A 25,108-nucleotide genomic window follows, 5' to 3' on the forward strand; every position below is an offset into this window, starting at 1 on the left:
ACTCAGTGAGTCGTGAGTTCATGGAATGCCCTGCCAGTAGCAGTGGTGGACTCTCCCTCATTATGGGCATTTAAGCGGGCATTGGATAGGCATATGGAGGATAGTGGGCTAATGTAGGTTAGGTGGGCTTGGATCGGCGCAACATCGAGGGCCGAAGGGCCTGTACTGCGCTGTATTCTTCTATGTTCTATGTTCTAAGCAAGTGGTTAGTCTGGAATGTTGGATTTGAGGTTATGACCAGATCAGCCATGACTTGATTAAATGGTTGAGGTAATTCTTAACAACACTTCCTTCCATCTTTCTGTTTTTTGGATATCTTATATGGATATGGTGGTTTGGAGTGTCTGCTATTGATTCATTGCTTTGTTCAAAATCACAGTGTGGCTATTTTGAGGCTGTTGGTACTTAAGAAATCAGTAAAAGCACTCTATCAATAGGTAGGCAGTGAGAAAATCTCTGCTTCAAGCTCTACTTCAATCTTACATGTACAAGTCACTAAATGTAAAAATATATCCATTGTGCTATATTCCACAGTGCTGTAGAAAGCTAAAGAAATCTTGTTTTGAAGAAAAAGTTTGTTGATGGTGTTAATCATGACATGTTAATGTTATCTCTTGTGAGTTCTTTACACAACAAGATGAACTTAAAATTCAATATTTGCTCCACAAGATATATTTTCTTGCTTTTTCATGTAACTAAAATCTCACAAAGTACATGTGGGAATTTTTGACCAGTGTACTCCTACACTTCTCACAACAATGCTTCTGCCACAAATTTGTGTTTCTAGAATTAATTAATTTCCAGCAAACTTCACAGCAAGGAATCCAAGGCAACCAATGTGCTTTAGCATTTCATTGATATGATGTGAACTGTGGAAAAAAAAATACTTAAAATATTGCCTTAAAATTTGAGCATTTCATTGCAAGCCAAGTCAGAGTTTTTGGGTGTTAATTTGTTTAATAAAATGGGATGCCATGCCTAAAGAGCAGTTTTTGAATGTTTTTTTTTAATTATTTCGCAGGTTGTGAGCATCACTGACTAGGCCAATAAGCATTGACCATCCCTTACTGCCCACAGGGCATCACATTGCTGTGGATTTGGAATCACATGTAGGCCCAGACCTGTGAAAGATGGCATTTGCCTTCCCTAAAGGACATCAGCGATCTAGATGGGTGCTGCCTGTCAGTGGTTCCACGGTTATCATTAATTCCAGTTTTTTTGTTGAATTCAAATTCCATTATCTGCTGTGGCAGGATTTGAACCAAGGTCCCCAGAACATTACTTGGATCCCTTTGAATTAACAGTCTAGCAATATTGCCATGACCCTTCACCTCCTCTGGACCTTACACTCAAGTGCTCGAGTCCATTCTTGTCCTCAAGCCAACCAACAGGTTATTAGTCTCAATCTATGTTTTATATAACAATCACAAAGAATGCTGGAGAAACTCAGCAGGTCTGACAGCATCTGTGGGGAGAGCAGCGGATTAATGTTTCAGATTTGAAATGTAAACTCTGTTTCTCTTTCCACAGGTATTGCTCGACCTGCTGAATTTCTCCAGCATTCTCTATACTTATTTCAGATTTCCAGCAACTGCAGAATTTTACCTTTATTTCATTTTTTAAAAAATTGCTCAGAATGCAAGTAACTACCCTTCAGGAGCCTATAGGAAGGTCGTGATCTGTCATTGTTTCTGGATAATAATCAAAACTGATTGATGCCAGTGTAACTTGCATTGTATCAGGAACTTCACACAGTGACCACAATGTGAAATAAATGAAACCATATTTTGCTCCACTCAAAGCTTTGCTCGGTGACTTTCATAATCCTGTCTGCAACCTTAGGGCTATGTTGTGAAATGTGTAAATGGGAGCCTTAAGTTTTGAAATGAGTACGTTTTTGGTTTCATGCTCATGTCTGAGGATAGTTAGGTAATTCAAGTCGATTGATTAATGAAAGGTTTATATATGAGAATACTGATTTATATTTCACAATGTCACATTCCAGGTTAGTTTTACTGTTTGTTCTTTCTTCTTCCATGTCCCATTATATAATGGCTCCACATGGCTGCTTAGAAGTTAGAAAGAAAGCAAAGCCAGACCGCGATTAATTCTTTCGCATCATCTGTTTCATTCAAGTATGGTAATATCTGTATGCCTCATCACTTTTTTTTATTACTTACAGACATAATAAATGAGCATTTATAAAATATCAATGTTGAGCTTTTAAGACACGTCTAATCTCAGAAACATAGCTCAATTACACTTTTTTCCATAGAAAGGCATAAAATATTTGAAACACTCCAGGCATGTAATATGATTTCTACTTCAAAATTTATAAAAAAAAGAGTGACCATTTCCAGGATTTAGTGGCTATGTGCTGCTTATCAAATGAAAAAAAAGTGCCACAAATGGCATAGAGTCACAGAGATATGCAGTACAGAAACAGATCCTTGGGTCCAACTCATGCATGCCGACAAATATCCCAACCTAATCTCATCCCATTTGCCAGAACTTGGCCCATATCCATCTAAACCTCTCCTATTCATATACTCATCCAGATGCCTTTTAAATGATGTAATTTTACTAGACTCCACCAGTTCCTCTGCCAGCTCATTCCATAATTGCAATGTATGACAAGGTTGACAAGGTTGAGTGACAAGGTTGCCCCTTTGGTCCCTTTTATATCTTTCCCCGATCACCCTAAACTTATGCCCTCTAGTTCTGGATTCGCCCATCCCAGGAAAACTATCTTGTCTATTTATCTTATCCATGTCCCTCATGAATTTATAAACCTCTATAAGGTCACCCCTCAGCCTCCAACACTCCAGGGAAAACAGCCCCACTCTATTCAGCCTCTCCCAAAAGCTCAAATCCTCCAACCCTGCCAACAGCCTTGTAAATCTTTTCTGGACCCTTTCAAGTTTCACAACATCCTTTCAATACGTGGGAGACCAGAATTGCACACAATATTCCAAAAGTGGCCGAATCAATGTCCTGTACAGCCGCAACATGATCTCCCAACTCTGATATTCAATGTTCTGACCAACAAAGGAAAGCATATTAAACGCCTTCTTCACTATCCTATTCACCTGCAAATCTACTTTCAAGGAACTATGAACCTGCACTCCAAGGTCTCTTTGTTTAGCAACACTCCCTAGGACCTTACCATTAAGTGTATAAGTCCTGCTAAGATTTGCCTTTCCAAAATGCAGCACCTCACATTTATCTAAATTAAACTCCATCGGCCACTTCTCAGCCCATTGGCCCATCTGATCAAGATCCCATTGTAATTTGAGGTAACCTTCTTCGCTGTCCACCACACCGCCAATTTTGATGTCATCTGCAAACTTACTAACTATACCTCCTATGTTAACATCCAAATCATTTATATAAATGGCCTCAGGCCTCTGGTCTGAAAAACAACACTTCACCACATCCTACTGTCTTCTACCTTTGAGCCAGTTCTGTATCCAAATGGCTAGTTCTCCCTGTAGTCCATGAAATCTAACCTTACTAACCAGTTTACCATGAGGAACCTTGTCAAACGCCTTACAGAAGTCCATATAGATTACGTCCACTGCTCTGCCCTCATCAATCCTCCTTGTTACTTCTTCAAAAATCTCAATCAAGTTTGTGAGACATGATTTCCCATATATAAAGCTATGCTGGTTATCCCTAATCAGTCCTTGCCTTTCCAAATACACGTTAATCCTGTCCCTGAGGATTCCCTCCAACAACTTGCCCACCACCGATGTCAGGCTCACCAGCAAACCTATAATTTATTAGGTGATGCGGAGGAATTGACTGCTGTCTTTTTAACTCCTTCTGGGTTCATTGCAACTAATATATTTATCCTTTTTTCGCTGCAGCTACAATATTTTATTAAAATGTTGTTTACTGGATAATCAAGGAGCCAATTATCAACATTGTCTTGAGTAGAAGAAAGAGGAGCTAATTTTAAGAGGGGAAACAAGGAAATATAACATAAAATATCTGTACAATTACAAATATTAAGTTTCAAATTTGGCACAGGCAGGGAAAATAAAGATTACACAGTTATGAAATCCTTATTGTCCTTGATGTGTTAGAACCTTAAACTAAGATCACTGTTGTATCATGGTATGCTCAGCAGAATCTCAAGATATATTTCAATTCTCAGTGAATAGTTGGCTCTGGTCAGACCACATTTGGAATATTGAGAGCTATTTTAGGCTTAAGGAAGGATATTGTGGACTTGGAGGAGGGCAAAGGAGGTTCGCAAGAATGACCCCAGGAATGTCCTATGAGAAATGCTTGAAGAGACTGGTTCTCTACTTGACAGAGTTTTGAAGAATGAGGGGGGAATCAAATTGAAACTTGCAGAATACTGACAGCCTGGATAGAGAGGATGTGGAGACTAGGATCCAACAGCATAGCTTCAGAGTGAAGGGAGACCTTGGTAAAAGGCAGTGGTAAAAATATGATTAAATTTTAACTTTTCATTCGACTGTTGTACTTAATGCTTACACATACTAAAATGCTCTTTAAAAAATGAAAAGAAAAATATGCACTTGAAATGGCTGCAGTGGTCACCTGAACACAGATTGGAGCAGATTTCAAGAAATCCATGTGAAAGGGATGACCTTTTAGAATTGAGATGAGGAGAAATGTCTTCAGCCAGAGGGCGGTCAATCTGTTGAAGTCAGTGTCACATAAGGATGTGGAGGCCGAAGCATTGAGTGTACTTAAGATGAAGATAGACAGGCTCATATGACAAGCTCTTCATTCCCGGGCTCATTCTTGTGAACCTCCTCTGTCCCCTGCAAAACTCCACTAATCACCGGCTGTCATCCCGATAAAGGTCCCTTTATCCTCACTAGTTGCCTTTTGCTGGTGAACCAATCCTCTATCCATGCCATTACCTTGCCCCTAACACCATGGGCTCTTATTTTATTTTGCAGCCTCCCATGTAGCACCTTACGAAAGGCCTCTAGAAATGTAAGTAGATCACATTCACTGGCTCTTCTTTGTCTCGCTTGCTGTTTACCTACACGTACAAATGAGCTAAATTGATCGCAAAGGTAACTGAAATGTATGTACTGCATTAGGAACAATCTGTGGGTTTAGTTAAGTGTAATATTGTCTTTACATATGATTCTGTGAGTTTATTGTGTTCCTACTGTTTGTTTAAGTTTGTATTAACAGATTGTACCTTTGCCAGATTTGCCTCATAACTTAGAGAAATTGAAGTGTTCCATCATCTATTCAATTTTACTGAAAAGAAATGAATTTCTAGTGATATATACAAATGACTATGAGTAGCTTAGTCCTGCTCAGCGTTTTTGTTATCACAATCATCTAAGAATTTATATTAGTGAATCTTAATAACAGATTTCCAAGTAATTTACTTAATTTCTGTTTGTATGGTTTTACAATGTATAATATAACTGTTTTGTTTACCTACACTGCAACAATATTTGCATGTGGTAAGATTATCATTAGATATGAAACACTTTTATGAAGGGCATTTAATAATCCAAGTTGTTTATTCACTCGTATGATTGAAGTTATCATGGACTTGTTTTTAATAAACCATTTTCTTGCAATATTCTCTTAAATAATGTATAGGAACCTGAAGTGTACCTGTGAATATGGGATGTGCAAAAGAATTGGGCAGCTCAGTGGACCACAAAGCAATATTTTCACCTCTGGGATTTAGGTCTGAATCCAGACCAGAGATATAGAATAAAAATTTTCTCTTGAATGACTGTTTAAACTTTGAAAAGAAATGACATTGGAAAGTCAACAACCCAGTTCCCAATGGCCGTGAGCCCACAGCATAAACTGACCTCAAAGTCTCCACTAATTGGTACTCTATTGGCTCAGAGGCCAAAAGGCCAAAAAGTGTGGTAAATGTAACTGACACGTAGGAGCAGTAAGTTGCTGAAGTACATCGACATGGTAATGTAGTGGAGCTTTGAGAATACATCTGGCCGATGCCATGTGCGGCTCTAAAGAATGTTTGATGCAAGGTTTGAGAGCAAAATTCTGCCCTTTTGCATTATTATCTTTTAATTTTAAAGTGGAAAAACATTTCACACAATTGGAAAGTTGCTTTAAAGTCAAAAGGTTTTGGGTTTTAACCTTATGCCAGCGCCTGAGCTCTTGGTCTCATCTAATTTTTTAGTCCAGCTTTGAGGAAATATTGTATTGCTGAAACTTCCATGTTGTGACTTATGTTTAACAATAAGTTAAAATCCAACCTGCGCTATCAGATATAGTAAAAGTAGAGTGTATCTCTCTTTAACTAACACCCCCTTCCCCCAGCTTCTTGAAACCTGGCTCCTCAATAAAGGATAATTCCGAGGACCCCAAAAGCAAACACACCATGTTACCTGCTCACTGCTGGGTTCATATCAGGAACAGTTTCCCACTTGATGATTAGTGTGGACTTAATCATGGTGGAGTGAGAACTCAGTATACTACCTGATGAAATGTCCTCTCCACAACCAAACTTAGTACAGGAATGAGAATTCAATTCTGGCCCAGGATTCTACTCAAATTTCACTCCAGTTCTTGAATTAGTAATCTTTATTAGCACTTGAATGTAGTAGAGAGTGTGTGCTTCCGTTTCAGAAATGTTGTTTTTCACATGGAACAAGAATATATCTACTTGTTCCATCAGTTCAGTGAAATATTACAGATCAGAGGCCACTATTTACTAGAACAACAGAATAATGCAGTATAGAAGGAGGCCACTCAGCCTGTCATTCCTGTACACTGATTTTTTTTCAAAGAATTATCCTTTTTCTCCCACTCTCCAACTCTTCCCATGTGACATTTTATAAGTATTTCCATCACCTTTGTTTGCTGACAGCAGCAAGGATTTCAGAGTGATGCTTTAAAATGACTATCCTCTTTGGCAACATAAAGGTAATGACTGCAATTTCAAAGTGATTCATTGTACATGAATGACTTTGTGGGATATTTCTAAGAAAGATGATAAGGGACTAAATGGATGCAAATCCTTCATTCATAACACTAATTGTAAAATTCATATGCGCAGAATGTCCATTCATAACATACTGACTACCCTCTTGATGTTGATAAGTGCTGCATAAGTAATAGTAGTAATTTTAATAATGCTGCCACTGAGACTTCTGCAACTGCTTCAGCAGGTCTGTGAGATCCTGATATATGTTGCATTTAAAAGTATACACATTTTTTTTCTTTCTTAAAATGCTATACATATGTGGCACACTCTGAACAGTATCCTGCAGGTTTGGTAATTAAAGGCTCATGTCATTTTCTGAAAATGAGCATTCTTTGCCCCCTAGTGCGAAGTTGAGTCTCTAAACAAATTAGATCGGGCATGAAAAGCAACTTATGTCAGTGGTACATTTTAAACATATTTGCACTTCATACATCACTCTTAACCAGTTCCTTAATTATTGTATTAGCGTGCACACTTTGCATGTGATGAACAATTAATGAAATGCTAAAAGTTTTAAGTAATTAATAATGTATTAGGGACTATCTGGGAGGTTTGTTATTCTGGCTTAATAATAGTAGCTTAAATGGAGTTTATTGATTCGTAATAGCCATTGCCAAAGCAGGTTAATCTGAAAACATCGACAATCTGATAGACCAAAATGAATAATTTGAAACAAATATAAAGCCCTTGTTTAAAAAAAAATTTAGAAAGATGATTGTTTTTGGTTAAGTACAAGTTGCATTGTGTTTTTTCTGAGGGTTTGTCAGAGTTCTCTCACTGTATCTTGACAACCTTGCCTCATTTATTGCTTACCACATCCCTATGGCATCTCTTACATTCAATTTCCATCCAATCTTACCACCCGCCAGTCAAGGAACAATTTGTCAGTCAGTAGATACCTATTGGAAAACCAGCAACTAATCCACCTGCACCATCTTGAAAAGCCCAAAGTGTGCCCACAGAGCACTGAGAATCCAGAGCAGCCCTGCACAATTGCTGAAATTTGCCCGAGACAGGACAGATGAGGTGGGGTGTGGGAATCAGTGCCCCTCGCTGTGAGGAGGGTCCTTGTAGTCCTGCTGAATGATGTGGTGCTGACATAGTGCTTCCTCCATCCTACGACCAGTCGTGGAGACATGACATTGGGCCATGTCGGCTGGGTCTGAAGTTGCCACCCAGGTGGGTACAGTCTCAACTGTCTGTAGGAAGGAGGTCAATGACCTACTATACTCTAGTGTTGTAAATGCAACCACTTTCTCTCCAATACCTCATACTCACTCTATCTCTGCTACTGCACCCAGCTCCGAACAAGGTTCACGCTCTACCACTCTCACTATCACATTCAGTATCATCTCTCACTCACTACTATCCAAACACCAACATCACTAACATTGCTTGCCCTCCATGCTGCCTACTCACTCACTCGAGACTGATCTGTACCAACACAAACAGCTGTGCCACCATCTCGTAATATCTGCCTCTCTCTCATTCCCGCAGGAAAACAGCCTACATTAGCGCAGAAAGTTTCAAAATGACTGGTGGCCTGACTTTCAATTCCTCACCCCTCATGTGGTGAAGACCTTGACTCTGACTGCACCATGCAGGCACTAGATTGCTATCAGAGGCTGCAGTTGACTTGGTGTACAGGGCTATCCCTTTCACTTGACGTCAAGTTACTGATAATCACAACAAGCTTCCTGACTTTTGTGTCCGTACTGAAAGGCATGGTAAGAGAGCAGTAATGTGAGCTTAGTATCTCTGACTGAGTAGGCAAATTGCAAAAAGGCAAGGCAATGAAAGGCATGGATGCTTTGAGCATTCAGGTAACCACAGAGTGGGTGGGCAGGATGACAGCAAGTGAGTAGCCTGGAGAAGCAACTTCATTCAGGCATTAAGCTAGGTGCACATCCCTGACCAGAAAGTGTCCTTGATGCAACATAACCATGGTAACTGCTGGTGCAGCTCAAGGTGAAGATGGAAAGTCAGAAGTATCCTGTAAGTCAATCGGACATGTGCCATGAAGCTTCTTAGAGGCTGGCACGTGTTGGGATACACCAGCGTCTGTGGATGTGGGATGCATGTGGCAAGTACCCATAGATCGTGCCCTGAGATATTGGATTTTCCTGACGGCAAGCTTTTTTGGAGAGTTTGAGGGACTGAATATTAGCGAAGCTGTTGACCAAGCATGTAACAAGCAATAATCCCCTTCACTGGCAACTCATTGCTGCCATACTACTTATAAAAAAACAATAGAGATGGCATGAGTTTCTCCCAATATCCTCACACTTGTCATCTGACTCAGTCACATGCCTCGCTGTAGCCTATGTTGCTCAGACTCAATAAGCCTCTACCCAGAATATTTCCTATTAAATTCCATTGGAACCCAAAAATTCTGCATGCATTCAAACCAGCAACTGGGCTGAGATTGTGTCCTATCCTCAGAATTAACACCAGGGTATCAGCAGATAGAACTGGTACTGAAACACTCCTGTGGTGTTCCCCCATACGTCAAAAGGAAGGGCTTTGGGGCAGTGAGGAAAGTGACAACTGCCCCCAACCCCCAACCCCACCCTCAATCCCCCTGCAGCCCCATACATGGCCTCGCCATTGATTCTGATCAGTTCTTGGGCAAGGAGAGGAGCCAATCCAATAATTCCCACTTCCCAATTTCCTTCTCAGCATTGATGCTTTTCAAACATTTATGTTTAATGGAGAATCTTACAGAACAAGAGGGACCTTGAGAGGTGAAGTTTTGAGATACAAATAGAGAGACAGAGGTATGGAGATGTACAAGAATCACAGGAATAGAGAACATTGTGGAGTTGGGACTGTTTTCCAAGAAGCGATTATGGAGAAAGTAAACTCTTTCAACAAAATGTTGAAACTATCAGCAGATTTAGAATTAAAGATGAATATTTTGAGATATTTGTGGACCAAGAGTCAATAGCAGTGAGCCATCAAAGGGGTTAGAGTATGTAAATGCAACATTTTTGATGAACTAATGTTTACAGAGAGTGGAGAACAGGAAGCTGACCATGAAAACAACGAATAGCCAATTCTGAAGGTAAGAATGGGATAGTTGGGATTTTCAGTGATATAAAACATGAGGGAGGACAGAAACAGGCAGTTTACAAAGGTGTAATTAAATGATCTTCATAATAGATAAAAGATTGGAACTTTAGTTCAGAAGTGCATTGGATGCTGAAATTGCATATACCGCAGTTCAAATGGAGATACTGGTTAAAAAGAACATCACAGTGATTGGCAAGGGTATTTAGTATGTAATGGAACCAAATACAATAGTTTGAGTCTTTACAGTGTTTCATTAAAAAGAACTATGACTCATCCAAGAGTGAATAAGTGGTGCAACATTGAAGAGAGGTAGCAAAAGCTGAAACTATGGCTGAGGTGATGTCAATACTTGGCAAAAGTGACTCAGGAGGAGAAATGAGTAAAGGATTTATCCTTGAGGCAATCCAGAAATCTATTCCTTGGTGCACTTGGCTTTACAATCAAAGTAAAAACACAGAAACTGGTTTGTTGAATTTTGAACACTACATGTACTACATTAGAAAAAAAAAAGGTGTTGGATGGAAATATCAATAATGCTGCAATAAATAACCACAGAGATATTGTTCAAGACTTCACACCATTAGTCAAGGGGTGCACAGATAAATAACATGTAACATATTGCTCTATTTTCTGTAGACAAGGTACTGCAGTGATGTGCTCAGAGATACATGGTATAATTTGAAATAATTGTAGATTGCCTATTGGTGCAAACCAGATTGAGAGATCCTCTTTGTATGATTGAACATAGATATAGAACAGAAGGTCTTTGAAAGAGCAAACTGCTTAGTTCTACAGCCCCACTTTTGGCTGTAACCTATACGTTCTTCATCTGCAAGTGTCTATCTAATTTCATGTTGACATTATTATAGAAATAGCCTTTTCCCTCTTTTCAAGTTGAATGTCCAGATTCTAACAACTTTCCAAAGAGAATTAATGCAAATCCTTTACTTCTGATGTGAGAAATATTCATTGTAAGTGTTATTTTTATGTAAATGTGACATCGTCAAACTTTTCAATCTGCTTTTATTACCCAAAGCCATCTTATTTAAAACCCACTGGATATGACTCTTTCCTTTCCAAACTCAATGGATTTAATTACTGAGAAATTATATGGTATGGTGCAAATGCTCAGAATCTCTTTCATTATAGAAACATGATAACAATATGTTAGAGCTTTGGGATATTTGGCATAGGGAGACCAGGTATGCATTGTATCCGGATACAATTTAAATACATTTCTGACCACCTGCTTTGCCTTGTATGTGCATGTGATTCTGTTGACTGCTTTCATGCAACTCACCTATTAATACCAAGTGTCTGTAATCTCTTTCAGGTCAGCTTGCTGCTGGTACTTGTGAGATAGTTACACTGGATAAAGATAGTAGTCAACCGCGAAGGACTATAGCCAGACAAACTGCAAGGTGTGCGTGTAAAAAAGGGCAGATTGCTGGCACAACGAGAGCAAAGCCGGCCTGTGTGGATGGTAAGAATCTAATGCATATATTTGAAACTTTAATTTGTTTCCCATTGGTTCCCTTTCAACTTGAAGAACAACTGGATGATACTTAATACTTCCAAGCTTTAGTCCACTCAGAAATGGCAATTATTTCTGCTATGATTAGTAGAAATTATTTTGGGTTGGAGATCTGTTGTCATTTTCCCTGTGTGGGATTGGCTATGATAACCGATCAAGAGTACCTTTTCTGTCAGATGCACTGAAGTCATCCTTGGCAGGTGAAGGCCATATCTTCATACACCATTATAGCCAGCATCCTCATCTAGCTTTTTGCATTTTAAAAGACATGTTACATTTTATGACTGAATGATTTCTGCTATTTGGACAGGTTGCTCTTCATCATTAATGACATTAAAGGAGGTTACACTGATTCTGTTAGGGTTGCTTCACTTATTTGTGTTTTATTCAATACATTTTCTTTCATGAAATCCATTTATTGCTGCACTTAATTTAAAATGAAAGTTGAAACACAGAAGTTGCTTTGTTGAATTTTGAAGATGTGGAGGCCATTAGAAAGAAATTGTAGCAAATAGAAATATCAATAATGCTGCAAAAAATCACCACACAGTGATATTGTTCAAAGCCCCACATGATTAATCACTGGCTACACAGATAATATTTAGCATGTCATTCTATTTTATGTATTGGAGGTCTTGCACAGTGAAGTAATCGAGGGTAGAAGGTGTAATTTGAAATATTTATACACAGATGTAGCAGGAACCATACTTTGCTTCATTCATTTTCTTGTCTGTGATAAAGTTTTGCTAGGGGAATTAGCAGCAACACCTGTAGATTGCTTGGTTTGACTTTCATTGAATTCTTGGTATCAAGTTATAATGATAGAAACAGAAAGCACAGAAGAAGACTGTTCAACCCATCACAATTTTTCTACTCAGTTCTAATAATTAATAGGAACATGTCACACAGCAGAGAAACACCAACATCCCATACCAACAGTAGCTCAGAAACTTATTGGAAGAGCTGAGTCAGCTGATAAATCATGGCGCTTGAAAAGGCACAGCAGGTCAGGCAGCATCCGAGGAGCAAGAGAGTTGATGTTTTGGGCAGGACCTTTCTTCAGGACCGGCCCAAAACATGAACTGTCTTGCTCCTCGGATGCTGCCTAACCTGCTGTGCCTTTTCTAGTGCCACACTTTATCAACTCTGATTTCTCCAGCATCTGCAGTCCCCATTATCTCTGAAAGCTGAATCAGCTGACTTCACTGATGTTGCATTTCCTATTGCAGATTCTTGGGGTTTTTTTAACCTCTTCTCCCATCTTCTCTACCCAACCTCTCATTGCCACCACTGCAGAATTTAGCATTTCTGTCTACTCATCTCTGACACTTCTGACTCTATTGACTTCCTGCATCTCTCCCTCCTGATTCCTCCTGCATTGAATTCTGATCGCCTGTCTCCTGCCCTAACCGTGGGTGGGTATGACTGCAGACTGATTTCTGATGGCTGCTTGGTTTTGGGTTGGCAAGCTGCTGTTTGTGGATTGATGAAACCTGATGTTTGCCTCATGTTTGGCTGCGTTCTGGCTTCTGTTGTGTGTAAACTAATTGAGTTTAGATAGCGCATTGTTAGTTGTGACTTCTGGTGGCTGAGTGGATTGTGGTCTTATCTGACTGCAGGCAGGTTTCAGGCAACTAATCACTAGTGATGGCTGGTTATGATTTGATGTTAACTGGGGGTACATACAGACTTCCAGTGGCTGTCTGGTTGTGGTTGATTGCCTGTCGACAGACTGCAATTACATTCTATTTCCAGTGGTTTCTGCTTGTAGCCAGATTACAAACTGCTTATGTGAATTAGCTACTCAGTGGATAATATCACTCAGTCACCAGGAAGCATGGTTTACACATTTAACTTGTGGGTTATGTCTTTTGGACCTAATGAAGCAGTATGCACATCATAAAGCATTCCTCTGCATACTAAAGGTGCATATAATATTAGCCTAGCTCAGAATATTAGAGGTTTTTAAAGTAAAGTGTTGAATATTTTAAAAATTATGGCATATTCCCCACTCTCCCAAGAGAAAAAAAAAATCTTCCCTATGATCTACAACACAGTAACATACACTTTGAAAATTATCATAATAGTACTGGTTATGCATTCAACAAGAATATGTATTTTATCAGAATTGTAATTACTGAATAAAGCTTTAACATACAATGGTAATGTGTGGGATTCCATGGTGAAAATTCAAAGTAATGCATTGAAGAACTATGGTAACTGTTTCAAGCCTTTCATTCCTTTGCTAAGTGGTTTATGAAGCATTGACATATGTAATTATTGTTCTGTTTTTCTTCTGAAGAAATGTTGTTTTATTTTACTTTCGAAATGCAATGTTGATATAAAGATGACTTCAAGTTTGCTTTGTAATAACAGCAGAGTTCCGTTTAATGCTTCTGTCAGCTTTTAACGAGGTAGCATCATGTCTATAAAATTGTTGATGCAAAGTTGTATTTTGTTGGATTTGTTTCTGGCTGACAGATTAATGGTATAGTATCTGATGGCTAGCAACAGGTAGGTTGAAGTGTTTGAGGGGACAAGGCAAAATTGGATAAGTGGGAAGAAAGCTTTATGCTGTACTAACCAAACTGTTTCTACAATGTCAGAGAAATCCCTTTCATCTTTCTGGGTCCACAATATTAGCTAATGAGCTTACCGACCAAAGTCTCCACAGGGCAACGTCTACAGAGTGGACTCATTTATTCATAAGCTGTTAAAATGACTTTGGGGTCCTGTCAGAATCTTCCATAAACCAAGAGGTTTCTGGTTGGGAGGGAGGAATTCATCTAATTTTGCAAATTAGTGACAGGGCTGCAACAGAATGTGTTGTGTTTTGGTTGGATGAAGGGAGTTAAAATCTTCTTATTAAAATCATTAAGAGATCGTTAAATGCAATGAATTTATTTTATTTATAACTAATGTAATGATTTGAGTCACCATCCAAGACAAAACAATCCACTTGATTGTGGTCCCATCCACTGCCTTCAACATTCACTCCCTTCACCACTGACCCAGAGTAGCAAAAGTGTATACATCTACGAGGCCCCTTTCACAGCACCTTCCAAAACCTTGACTTTATCATCTACAAGTTCAAGGACAGCAGATACAAGGGAACTCCGCCAACTGCAGATTCCCCTACAAGCCGCACACCACCCTGATTTGGAAATATGCCTCCAGCCCTTCACTATTCCTGGGTCAAAACTCCTTCCTAACAGCACTGTGGGTGTCCCTGGAACCCGAGATCTTCAATGGTTCAAGATGGCAGCTCACTACCACATCCTCCAGGGCAATTAGGAACGGATAATAAATTCTGGCCCGGCCATCATGTGAATGAACAATAAAAAAAACACAATGTTTTCAAACTATCCAACCGCTTTGGGCTCTATTTTATCAGTGCTGTAATGAACCAGAGGCTGGAGAATTTGTAAAATAGTGACAGAAGTAGTGTTCCCACGAAAATGGATATTCCCAGAACTGCTTCCAGACTGGAGTTGACCAGCCTGTTCATTCAGTTATAGAGTCATAGAGTCGTACAACATGGAAACAGACCCTTCGGGTCAACCCATCCATGCCGACCAGATATCCCAACCCAATCTAGTCCCACCTGCCAGCACCCGGCCCATATCCCTCCAAACCCTTCCTATTCATATACCCATCCAAATGGATTCAGTAAGTAACAGCCAATTTCTGTCCTTGCCAGCATGTTGCTGTCAACAGTTCAGTGCCCATTATGCAGCAAGACATCAGGTAAACTGGAAGTAGGTTGGGCACTTCAAAGGTTCCCTCCTCTGATCCAACATCACCATTTTGATCACAGGACCTACCTAGTTAAAATAATATTAACTACTTGTAACAAGATGTGCCTTTGAGAGAGATTTGTTCTGTCTCCCATTATTTTTGAAGAAAGGTATTGTAAACCTGGTACCGAGATATCTGCTGCATGGAAAGCAGAGTAAATGGCTTCGTTTTTTTTTATATAAAGGCAACAAAAGAAGTGTGGTCGGGTGGAGTCAGAGTTTTAGTTTTTGCGTTTAATTATTGACGTTGAGGTTTTGGAGCTGAACTTGATGGAAACAGCTTTCTCTCTGCTGCTGACTTTGCAAAAACCCTGAGTCCTGTCTCTGCAGCTACGTTCATTCTTTCGGTTTTTAATTTTCTCCTGGACTGGAGAGGATGGTACGTGAGTGAAATTGTTTTGCTCAATTTGCCTTTGTCAAGGGTGTATTAATGGAATGCTGCTATATTGAGCTGTAATTGAATAGTATAGTATTTTAAGTATTTTGATAAAGTTAAAGTTATACCAATTCTGCCAGATGCTCTCGTTTATTTGTCCTAAGTACATGCTCAAGGACTTGTAGTTGTCTCTTGATCTCAATTGTAAAAGCTCTTCTTATGTGTCTACTTTCCTTAAAAACTCCTCATTAGTTATTTCTGTTGCCCAATTGAGTCTCATCATAAAAGTCACATCACTATATTCTTTAATTACATTCGAATTCTACATTCACATGGTGACATTAGCCAGTTGTAGCATTTTATTAAACAAATCAGAAAGAACAGTGTGCACAATCTTTCAAAATATCATGATTTATTTTGAGGGGAACTGCAATAGTTTGTGGGCAAAATAATTGTCACAAACCTAATACGACAGTAAAGATGGGAGCTTTGTTTCCATAGCCGTTCAGAACTAGCAAGTTAGTCTTTCATGGGATGTGGTTGTGGTGGCACTTAAGGCAAGGCCTTGTTGCTATTCCTGATTGCTGTTGAACTGAATTGCTTGCTGGGCTAATTCAGAGTCAACCACATTGCTGTGGATCTGGAGTCACACGTAGGCCAGACCATATAAGTATGGCAGATTTCCTTCCATAAACAACATTAGTGAAACATATGGATACAGTGTATGGACTGCCGAATAGTAACCACACTGTAGGGTAGGGTGCAAAGAAAAAAAATACTGGCAGCTTATCGGAAAGGCTTAGCAACAATCACTAGAAATTTTAATCTACACATGAATTGGAAAAGTCAAATGGGCAAAAATAACCTCAGTGGGGAACTCAGAATAATTTTTGGAATAATTTCTTAGAATAGTATGTTTTGGAGTCAACAAGAGAGCAGACTATAGGAGACCTGGTATTGTGCGCTAAGATAAAATGAATGAATGGTCACATAGTGAAGGCATGATATGGAGGTGCCGGTATTGGACTGAGCTGACTTTATTTGACAAAGAAGCAACTCTTGAAAAGCTTGTGATTTCACATAAACCTGTTGGACTATAACCTGGTGCCGTATGATGTCTGACCTCATAATGAAGACAATCCTGGATAGGAACAACTTTGGGGCAGAATGGTGGCTCAATGGTTAGCACTGCTACCTCACAGCACCAAGGACCCGAGTTTGATTTCTGCCCAGGGCAACTGTCTGTGTGCAGTTTGCACATTCTCCCCATGTCTGCTTGGGTTTCCTCCGGATGCTCCAGTTTCCTCCCACAATCCAAAGATGTGCAGGTCAGGTGAATTGGCCATGCTAAATTGCCCACAGTGTTTGGTGCATTAGTCAGGGGTAAATATAGATTGGGGAATGGGCCTGGGTGGGTTACTGTTTGGAGCATCGGTGTGGACTTATTGGGCCAAAAGGCCTGTTTCCATACTGTAGGGAATCTAATCTATCTAACGTTAAAATTATTGAATTTGTCATTTAGTTTGAGGGAGAGAAAATTTAATCTGAGATTATTTACTAAAACTTTAAATAGGGGCAGTTATAAAGGCATGAAAGCAAAGCTGGCTAAAGTGAATTGGCAAATTAAAGGAGAGGTAAATTGGGAGCTGGCAGTAGCAGCATTTGATAAAATTATTATTTAAAAGAATTTTTAGAAGTATTTTATCTAAGTAGTGAGAAATTACAGATCTGGGTGTTGCCATGTGTGAATCTCCAAAGGTTAGTCATGGAATTATAGAATCCTACAATGTGGAAGCAGGCCATTCAGCGTAACAAGTCCACACTGACACTCCGAAGTTAGTATGTTGGTACAGACAATAACTAGAAAAACTAATAGAATGTTAAGATTTACTATGAGAGGAAGTGAATAGAAAAGTTGGGAGTTTACGCTTCAGTTAGTCGGGCCATTGGTATAACACAACTGTTTACATTTTTAATCACCTAATTTAAGGAGGGATGTAAATGCATTAGAGCAACTTGTAAAAGATTTACGAGACTGAAGGCTGGAATGGGCAGGTTATGTTATGAAGAATGCTTGGACAGGCTTGGCTTGTTTCTGCTGGAGTTAAGGAAAGTGAAAAGTGATTTGATTGAAACCTAACAGTGGCTCAGTGGTAAGCACTGCTGCCTCATAGCACCAGGCTCCCAGGTTCGATTCCAGCCTTGAGTCTATGTAGAGCTTGCATATTCTCACTGTAGGAGAAAGTGAGGTCTGCAGATGCTGGAGATCAGAGATAAAAATGTGTTGCTGGAAAAGCGCAGCAGGTCAGGCAGCATCCAGGGAACAGGAGAATCGACTGAAGAAGGGCTTATGCCCGAAACGTCGATTCTCCTGTTCCCTGGATGCTGCCTGACCTGCTGCGCTTTTCCGCAACACATTTTCAGCATATTCTCACTGTACCAGTGTGAGTTTCCTCTCATAGGCCAAAGATGTGCAGGTCAGGTGAATTGGCCATGCTAAATTACCCATAGTGTTAGGTACATTAGTCAGAGGGAAATGGGCCTTGGAGGGTCGGTGTGGACTTGCTGGACCGAAGGGCCTGTTTCCACACTGTAGGAAATCTAATCTAATAAACACCTGAGGGGTCTCGACAGAGTGGACATGAAGAACATGTTTCCTTGCAGCATCTGGAACAGGGGGAGTGACTGTTTAAAACAGAGATTAAGTGACATTTTTTTTCTTTCAGAAGGTGGTTCATTTTTGGAATTCTTCATGAAATGGCAGTGGCAGCGGAATATTTTTTGAATATTTTTAAAACATAGGTAGATTCTTGTTAAGAAAGATGTATCAGGGGGTTGATGGAAATGTTTGAGTTTACAATTGGATCTGCCATGATCTTTTTAAACAGCGAAATAGGCTCAGAGGACTGTATGGCTGACTCCTGCTCTTGATTTGCATACATATTTGGATGGTATTTTACAATTGATGCTAATTATAAAGTCCCATCAGTGACAATAGTTTTATACTCCAAATTTATTAATTGAATTCAAATTTCATCAGATGCTGATGAGATATGTACCTATGTCCCCAGATTGTTAGTTTGGGCCTCTGGATTAATAGTCCAGTGGCATTATCACCATCTCCCCCAAAATGGTTGCTAAACCAAGAGTTTTATTGGTCCTTTTCATTGGAAATACCTACCAAGGGAGCTGATAGAATTTATAACCTATGCACAGTTAATTGATTATTTTACATTGATTGCTGAAATCTAATTCCCAAAGGAAAAATATAACCAAATGTAAGGTTTAGATAAGACTTCAAAACAGTTTGGAAGCCATGTTCTCCTTGTAGGGATGATCTTATTTCTAAAGAGATCTGATGGTTTAGTGGCAACTAATATAATGTTAAAAGGTTTGTTAGACTACCTAAGTTTATGTCCAGCAGAAAATAGCTTTGGGCTCTTTATTTAAAGAGGGATATACTTGTATCAAAGACAGTTCAGAGAGGGTTCACACGTTTGAGTCTTGGAATTAAAGGATGGTTGAACAAAAAGGTTGAGAAAGTTGTGCTCATAATCATTAAATTTAGAAGAATGAGAGGCATTTTTATGAAACATATAAGATTCTCTGGGATGTTGACAGAGTGGGTGATGAAAGAATGTTCAAAATTCCAGGGACTCTGCATGTTTCAGTCTGAGTGCCCCTCATTCTTCCAAATGTTTCCATTCATCGGGGAATCCTGAATGAGGGGGAAGAGTCTCCTAAAGGGTCTCCTATTTAGGACAAAGAAGAGGAACTTGTTCTCTCAGATGATTGTCAATCTCAGAATTTCTGCCCAGAGAATATTGGAGACAGGGTCATTGAATTTATTCAAGGCTAGCCTCACCCATTTTTGATGGGGAGGCGCTGGTGTTGGATTGGGGTGGACGAGGTCAGAAGTCACACAACACTAGGTTCATTTGAAATCACAAGCTTTCCAAGCACTGCTCCTTCATCAGGCAGAAAAGTGGAGCAATGGTGCAGTTAGATCAGACATGATTTTAGACGAGCCAAATGGATTGTTCCTATTTCTTCTTTCTCATGTTGTTAAAAGTTAGATTTTTTTTTGATTGACAAGGGAGTCCAGGTATATGCAATGGCAATAGAGTTGAGGCCCCATTCCCACCAGCTTCAATATTATGGATTGGTGGAGCAGGCTTGAGGTTTGGAATGGCCTACAAGCGGTCTACATTTTTGTGGTCTTGTAATCATATTAAAACGGAATGTATTTCTAACTCTGTGACTGAGTGAGTTTGTTCATGTTAATATTTTAGATCAGGTTTCAATTTATCTAAATAAGATCAATCGAAATAGACAGTCATCTTCTAAATATGTAGAACTGACATATTCATTCAAAAACTTAGATGTATTTTACAGTAGTAGTAGTAGTTATTGAATGCTCCATGCAGTTAGCTCAGTTATCAGATACTGCTTTACAGGTTCAAGTGTAGGTAACACGTGTTGTGTAGTGCCTCCTGTTTGCTGCAGCCAGCGTAGATTCTAATGGTCTAGAGATTTGATGTTGTGACTAAATGTTGGCAGGAAATTAATTCCTTGGACATAATTTGACCTTTTGTGTACTAGGGCTTATTGGATTTCTTTTTTATAATTATAAAAATCAGACAGCTGGAGCTTGATTATTTGATCTTTTGCTTTGTCGAAGAGGCTACATTTTAGCTTAACACTGCTGGCCCCAGATTATAAGACATTGAAATACTGTGTCCAAAAGAAGGATAAATGCAAACTTTCCATAATGGGACAAATAATGTTAATTTTCAAGAATTTACTCCCCTATTGCAATCATTTTCAACTGGTGCTTAAGCCTCCAAAATTGTATGTGTATCTTCCAAATACTGCACGTGTGGATCTGAAGTGAGCAGTGTTACTGAAAAGATTGAGAACCACTGCACTATTGAATCTTTACTTGCAAAAGAAAATTCACAATAGCAAGAGTACCGATTGAAAAACATTGCTTTAAGATAGCTTTTAGAAAAACAGAAAGCAAGTTACATTACACAACTGAACCTGTAATGTTTTATTTTACACACTGACTGATGTCTCTGTTACTCATTAATGAACAGGACCCCAATTTTATTAGCTTGGTTTAACTGACTGCACAGAATGGCACTTAGGTGGTGAGAAAGAACCCGGACATCCACAGGTGTAACCTTCTGCACTTTGCTGTGCACACCTATAAAATTACTAACTAGTTTCTCACACTTCCTGTGAGCCAGATGGGCTTGAGTGAAGGAAAGTGTTCAAACTCTCACCTGTTGGTGGGTGTAGCAGTTGTAGGTACCAGCCCAGATAGCTCTTTGATGAACCATCTCACTTTGCAACTGTTGGAAATATTGATTTGGAGATGCCGGTGTTGGACTGCGGTGTACAAAATTAAAAATCACACAACACCAGGTTATAGTCCAATTAAACCTGTTGGACTATAACCTGGTGTTGTGTGATTTTTAACACTGGAAATATTAGTATCCAATTCCCCAAAGGTGAAAAACCATTGTAAAAAAAGCCAATTTACTTGGAAGTGACCACATTAGATGTACTGGAACTCCATTTGAAGTATAAAAGATGAGTCAGACTGTATGTGTCACTCGCAAGTTTTCGTGATTTTTCCTTCTGGATTGACACTAGTAGTAACAGTATTGGATAGAGCTCCATATTGACAGTCTGAGGAGGTAAGTTTGCAGAGCAGGTTCCTTGGTTGACACACGCTGTCTGATTTTCATCCCATTGAAGTGAACAGAATGAACATTCAAGAGGCAGTTGCCATCAAGAATGGCCAATCTGAGGGACGGCTTCATCATCTGGGTTGATGAAAATATAAAGCTAACACCATCACATCAATGGCTTTTCATCCAAAGGAGATGATTTAATGCGTAATTGACAAAAATGAGTCACATTCCAGCAGCTAAACAGAAATTAAGCATTTTTTATCGTCAATAAATTATTTGTTATGTAGATAGATATTGAACATTTTATCATAACCAACATTGGTTTCTTATGATCTATGAATCATATCACACTGATCTTTATTGACTAAGTCGTTGAAAATTTGCATTCAAATTATTGCTATCAGTGGGAATAATTCCACAGAGTATCATTCAACTTATTTCAAAGGCAATGAGTTGGAAGATTTACATTTGTCATTTGAGTTTCAGAAACTCTGGTTTCACTAGAATAATCCAATACCTTTATTTAATAACAATTTATTCATGTAGCAATACATATGGGTGGCACGGTGGCACAGTGGTTAGCACTGCTGCCTCACAGCGCCTGAGACCTGGGTTCAATTCCCGCCTCAGGCGACTGACTGTGTGGAGTTTGCACATTCTCCCCGTGTCTGCATGGGTTTCCTCCGGGTGCTCCGGTTTCCTCCCACAGTCCAAAGATGTGCAGGTCAGGTGAATTGGCTACGCTAAATTGCCTGTAGTGTTAGGTAAGGGGTAAATATAGGGGTATGGGTGGGTTGCGCTTCGGTGGGTAGGTGTGGACTTGTTGGGCTGAAGGGCCTGTTTCCACACTGTAATGTAATCTAAAAAATTCCTTTTGTTACAACCATATGTTTTTGAAAGGATGGTTATCGTTCCTCTCATTTGCTATTTCAACACAAAAAGCAAAAAAGAGAAAATACTGCCAGACTACGGCTTGAACATTTCTCTGCACATCACTAAGAAGTCATAGCACAGCATTTATGGTTTTCAGACCCAACCCATTCCTGTTATTGGTTAGATTGAAATTTTGATTGGAAAACCCAGCCAATCATTTCAATGTTATGAATAAAACTAGCTGAGACCACTTGAAGCATGATGGCTCAGGACTGTATCAGTAAGGCAGAAGAAATCATTAAACTAATTCATTTACATGCAATAGATTTTTACTAAATTTTAGTCAATATGCTTTGTTGATACATCCCTCATATTTTCAATTTCCTGACATGTAAGGAATATGCACGATTACAAAGTCTATTGACGAATGATTGCCTGGACTAAATGTCAATTAGTTTGCTGGTAAGTTTAAAGCATTTGATAATCCTTTAAAACATAGGTTTTTTTTCTCAATTTTGGTGAAATAGTAGATCGATAATCACAGGAAAGCAAGACAGAAAGAAGATGGGAATGTACTATTTACAATGAGCTATTAATAAGGAGTATATCTGTTAATCACATTTGGCAAAAGCACTAAGTACAAGTCCTGATTACTGGAAGTCTTAATGACAGAGAGAACTAGAGATGGAAGCTCATTTTTTTAAGTTTGTCATAGCCAAGATATCAATATATTAATAACAGAGTTTATCAAACAGTTCTTGTTATATGTAATATTATTTTCTGAGGGTAAATTAATGAATGTGCCCAACTCCCAACTTTTTATGAGTTATTTTCTTAAAAAAATCATCAATCTATTTCACCTATTCATCTATTCAATAATGTTGAAGTATTTTTCTTGAGTCTTTCATCACCATTGAAGAGTTCAAATGACTTTTGATCTACAAGCTCCAAGTTATGTCAAAGGAAAGGCAGAAACCTCTGTTTAAGGAAGGTCCATGAAAAATGTCAGAGAAATATTTTCAAGAATGATTCCTCAACCAAGTGATTATGTCTAACAGGAAACATTGAATAGAAAATGGTTCTTCTCTCCAAAATAAAAGGGAAGACCAAGGCATGATTTGATAGAGGTCTTCACCATGCGAAGAAAGTTTGATAAGGCAGACGTAGTGAATAAAAATCATGAACATGTTGAACCGAATGACCTGTTTATGATTTAAATATTATGTAATAATCAAATACTTTGTAAAGAAACATGCAAAATTTAAAAAAAAACAAATACAAGAAAACAACTTTAAAAAGAACTGGTCAGTCAGATGAAAAAAAAGAAACGGAATAATCAAAAGAAAGAGCATTGAAAAAAAGTAGGGCAAAAAAGCGACTGAGTAAATCTGATTGCTCTTTCCACAGACCTGAGCAGGAAGTAGGTCTTTAAAGAATCAGAGAGGCAAAACGCACATTGGATGTAGAGTAGGATCTCCAGCAGAGGGGAATATTTCTGTGGAGCTGGGAATTCTGCTTTTCCAGGCTGTACAACCGCCATCACCTGAGTGGGCTTTCAACCTTTCCAAGAACAAATTGCTGTGGTTTCTATAAGAGTCAATTGCACAGAGGCTCAGCACTCAGTTCCATTGGACGTGGCCTGAGAAATAGCACCCGCTCCACTTGGTGGAACACCCACACACCATTCTGAGTCCCCAGCACAGGGATCAAGATGTTACCTGCGGTTCCTGCCTGCTTTGGATGAGAGCAGACCATCTGTTTTTGAGGCCCATGTGAAAATCACTTCAAGTGAGGGTTGTACAAGGAGACAGAAGGTGTTGAAAGCTGATGCAGCAATAAACAGAAAACTGCTATAATGACCAAGAAATTTCATGGATACCCGGAGGTAACCTTGAGATCACCCTATTCCTCTCACAGACTATTTTGCCTCCCCTTTGGAATCTTATATTAAAAAACAATGTAACTTGGACTCTTGGTGAAACATTGATAGTTCATGCTTTAATTGCAATAGTAACAGTTGAAACAAAACAAAGTGCTGTAAGAACTGATTAACACCCAATGTTGTGTCATAATTGATCCTTACACAGCAGTGCAGAAGTTGTTAATCAAAGTATTTACAGCTGCCAAATGCACATACGTCTGGAATTTCCTTTGGGATTCTCCTGGTTTGGCACGATGATTGCCTTTGAACCAATCATGGAGTAAGCGAAAAAAATTCTGATAGAAACAGAGCTCTATTTTGCCTCACCTGTAAAACTCTCCATGTTAACCTTGCATGATTTATTATAATGTGCTCTATATTGGCCAATTTAAGTGAAACTCTGTTAACTGCTTCATGAAATGGATTAAATTGTGTGTGTTTGTGCGTATATGAGAAAGGGGAATAGATTAAATAATGTGAGGAATACTGCTTATCTACGTGTTTTGTGAGGATTATCTGCAGACCTCTTGGGTGCAATGTACATAGCTATTAGATGTTAATTAAATCAGAATTCACCATCACTTTTAAAATGCTGGACTGTATGAAACCTTTAGGTTCCTGCTAATCATGAAGGATTGTCCTCAAGCCATTGCTAACACAAAACTCTGGCAGCAGGCCGGAATTCACATTCTTCAGTTTCAAATTTTTTTTGGTGTGATATCAATGTCCTCTGCTTGAATTCTTTCACTTCAGTCATTTCTACTTTTTTTGAACAATCTAGTCAGCTCTGTGAGGAGAAGGTCTTCCAACAAAAAGAAGCAAAAGAATTAATATAAATAATGTTCAGCATTATGGATGGA

General features: G+C 39.0%; 1 protein-coding gene across 2 annotated transcripts in view; it reads left to right on the forward strand.

Moving 5' to 3' along the window:
- Positions 1-25,108, forward strand: part of LOC122561696 (chemokine-like protein TAFA-5) — a 695,903-nt gene that overhangs the window by 314,975 nt on the left and 355,820 nt on the right. For both annotated transcript variants that reach the window (XM_043713713.1, XM_043713714.1), the window contains exon 2: positions 11,379-11,528. In XM_043713713.1, coding sequence (XP_043569648.1) covers positions 11,379-11,528 — 150 coding nt within the window. The remainder of the gene's footprint in view (positions 1-11,378; positions 11,529-25,108) is intronic.

This window comes from Chiloscyllium plagiosum, chromosome 23, assembly GCF_004010195.1.
Source record: "Chiloscyllium plagiosum isolate BGI_BamShark_2017 chromosome 23, ASM401019v2, whole genome shotgun sequence".
In the NCBI taxonomy this organism is placed as follows: domain Eukaryota; kingdom Metazoa; phylum Chordata; class Chondrichthyes; order Orectolobiformes; family Hemiscylliidae; genus Chiloscyllium; species Chiloscyllium plagiosum.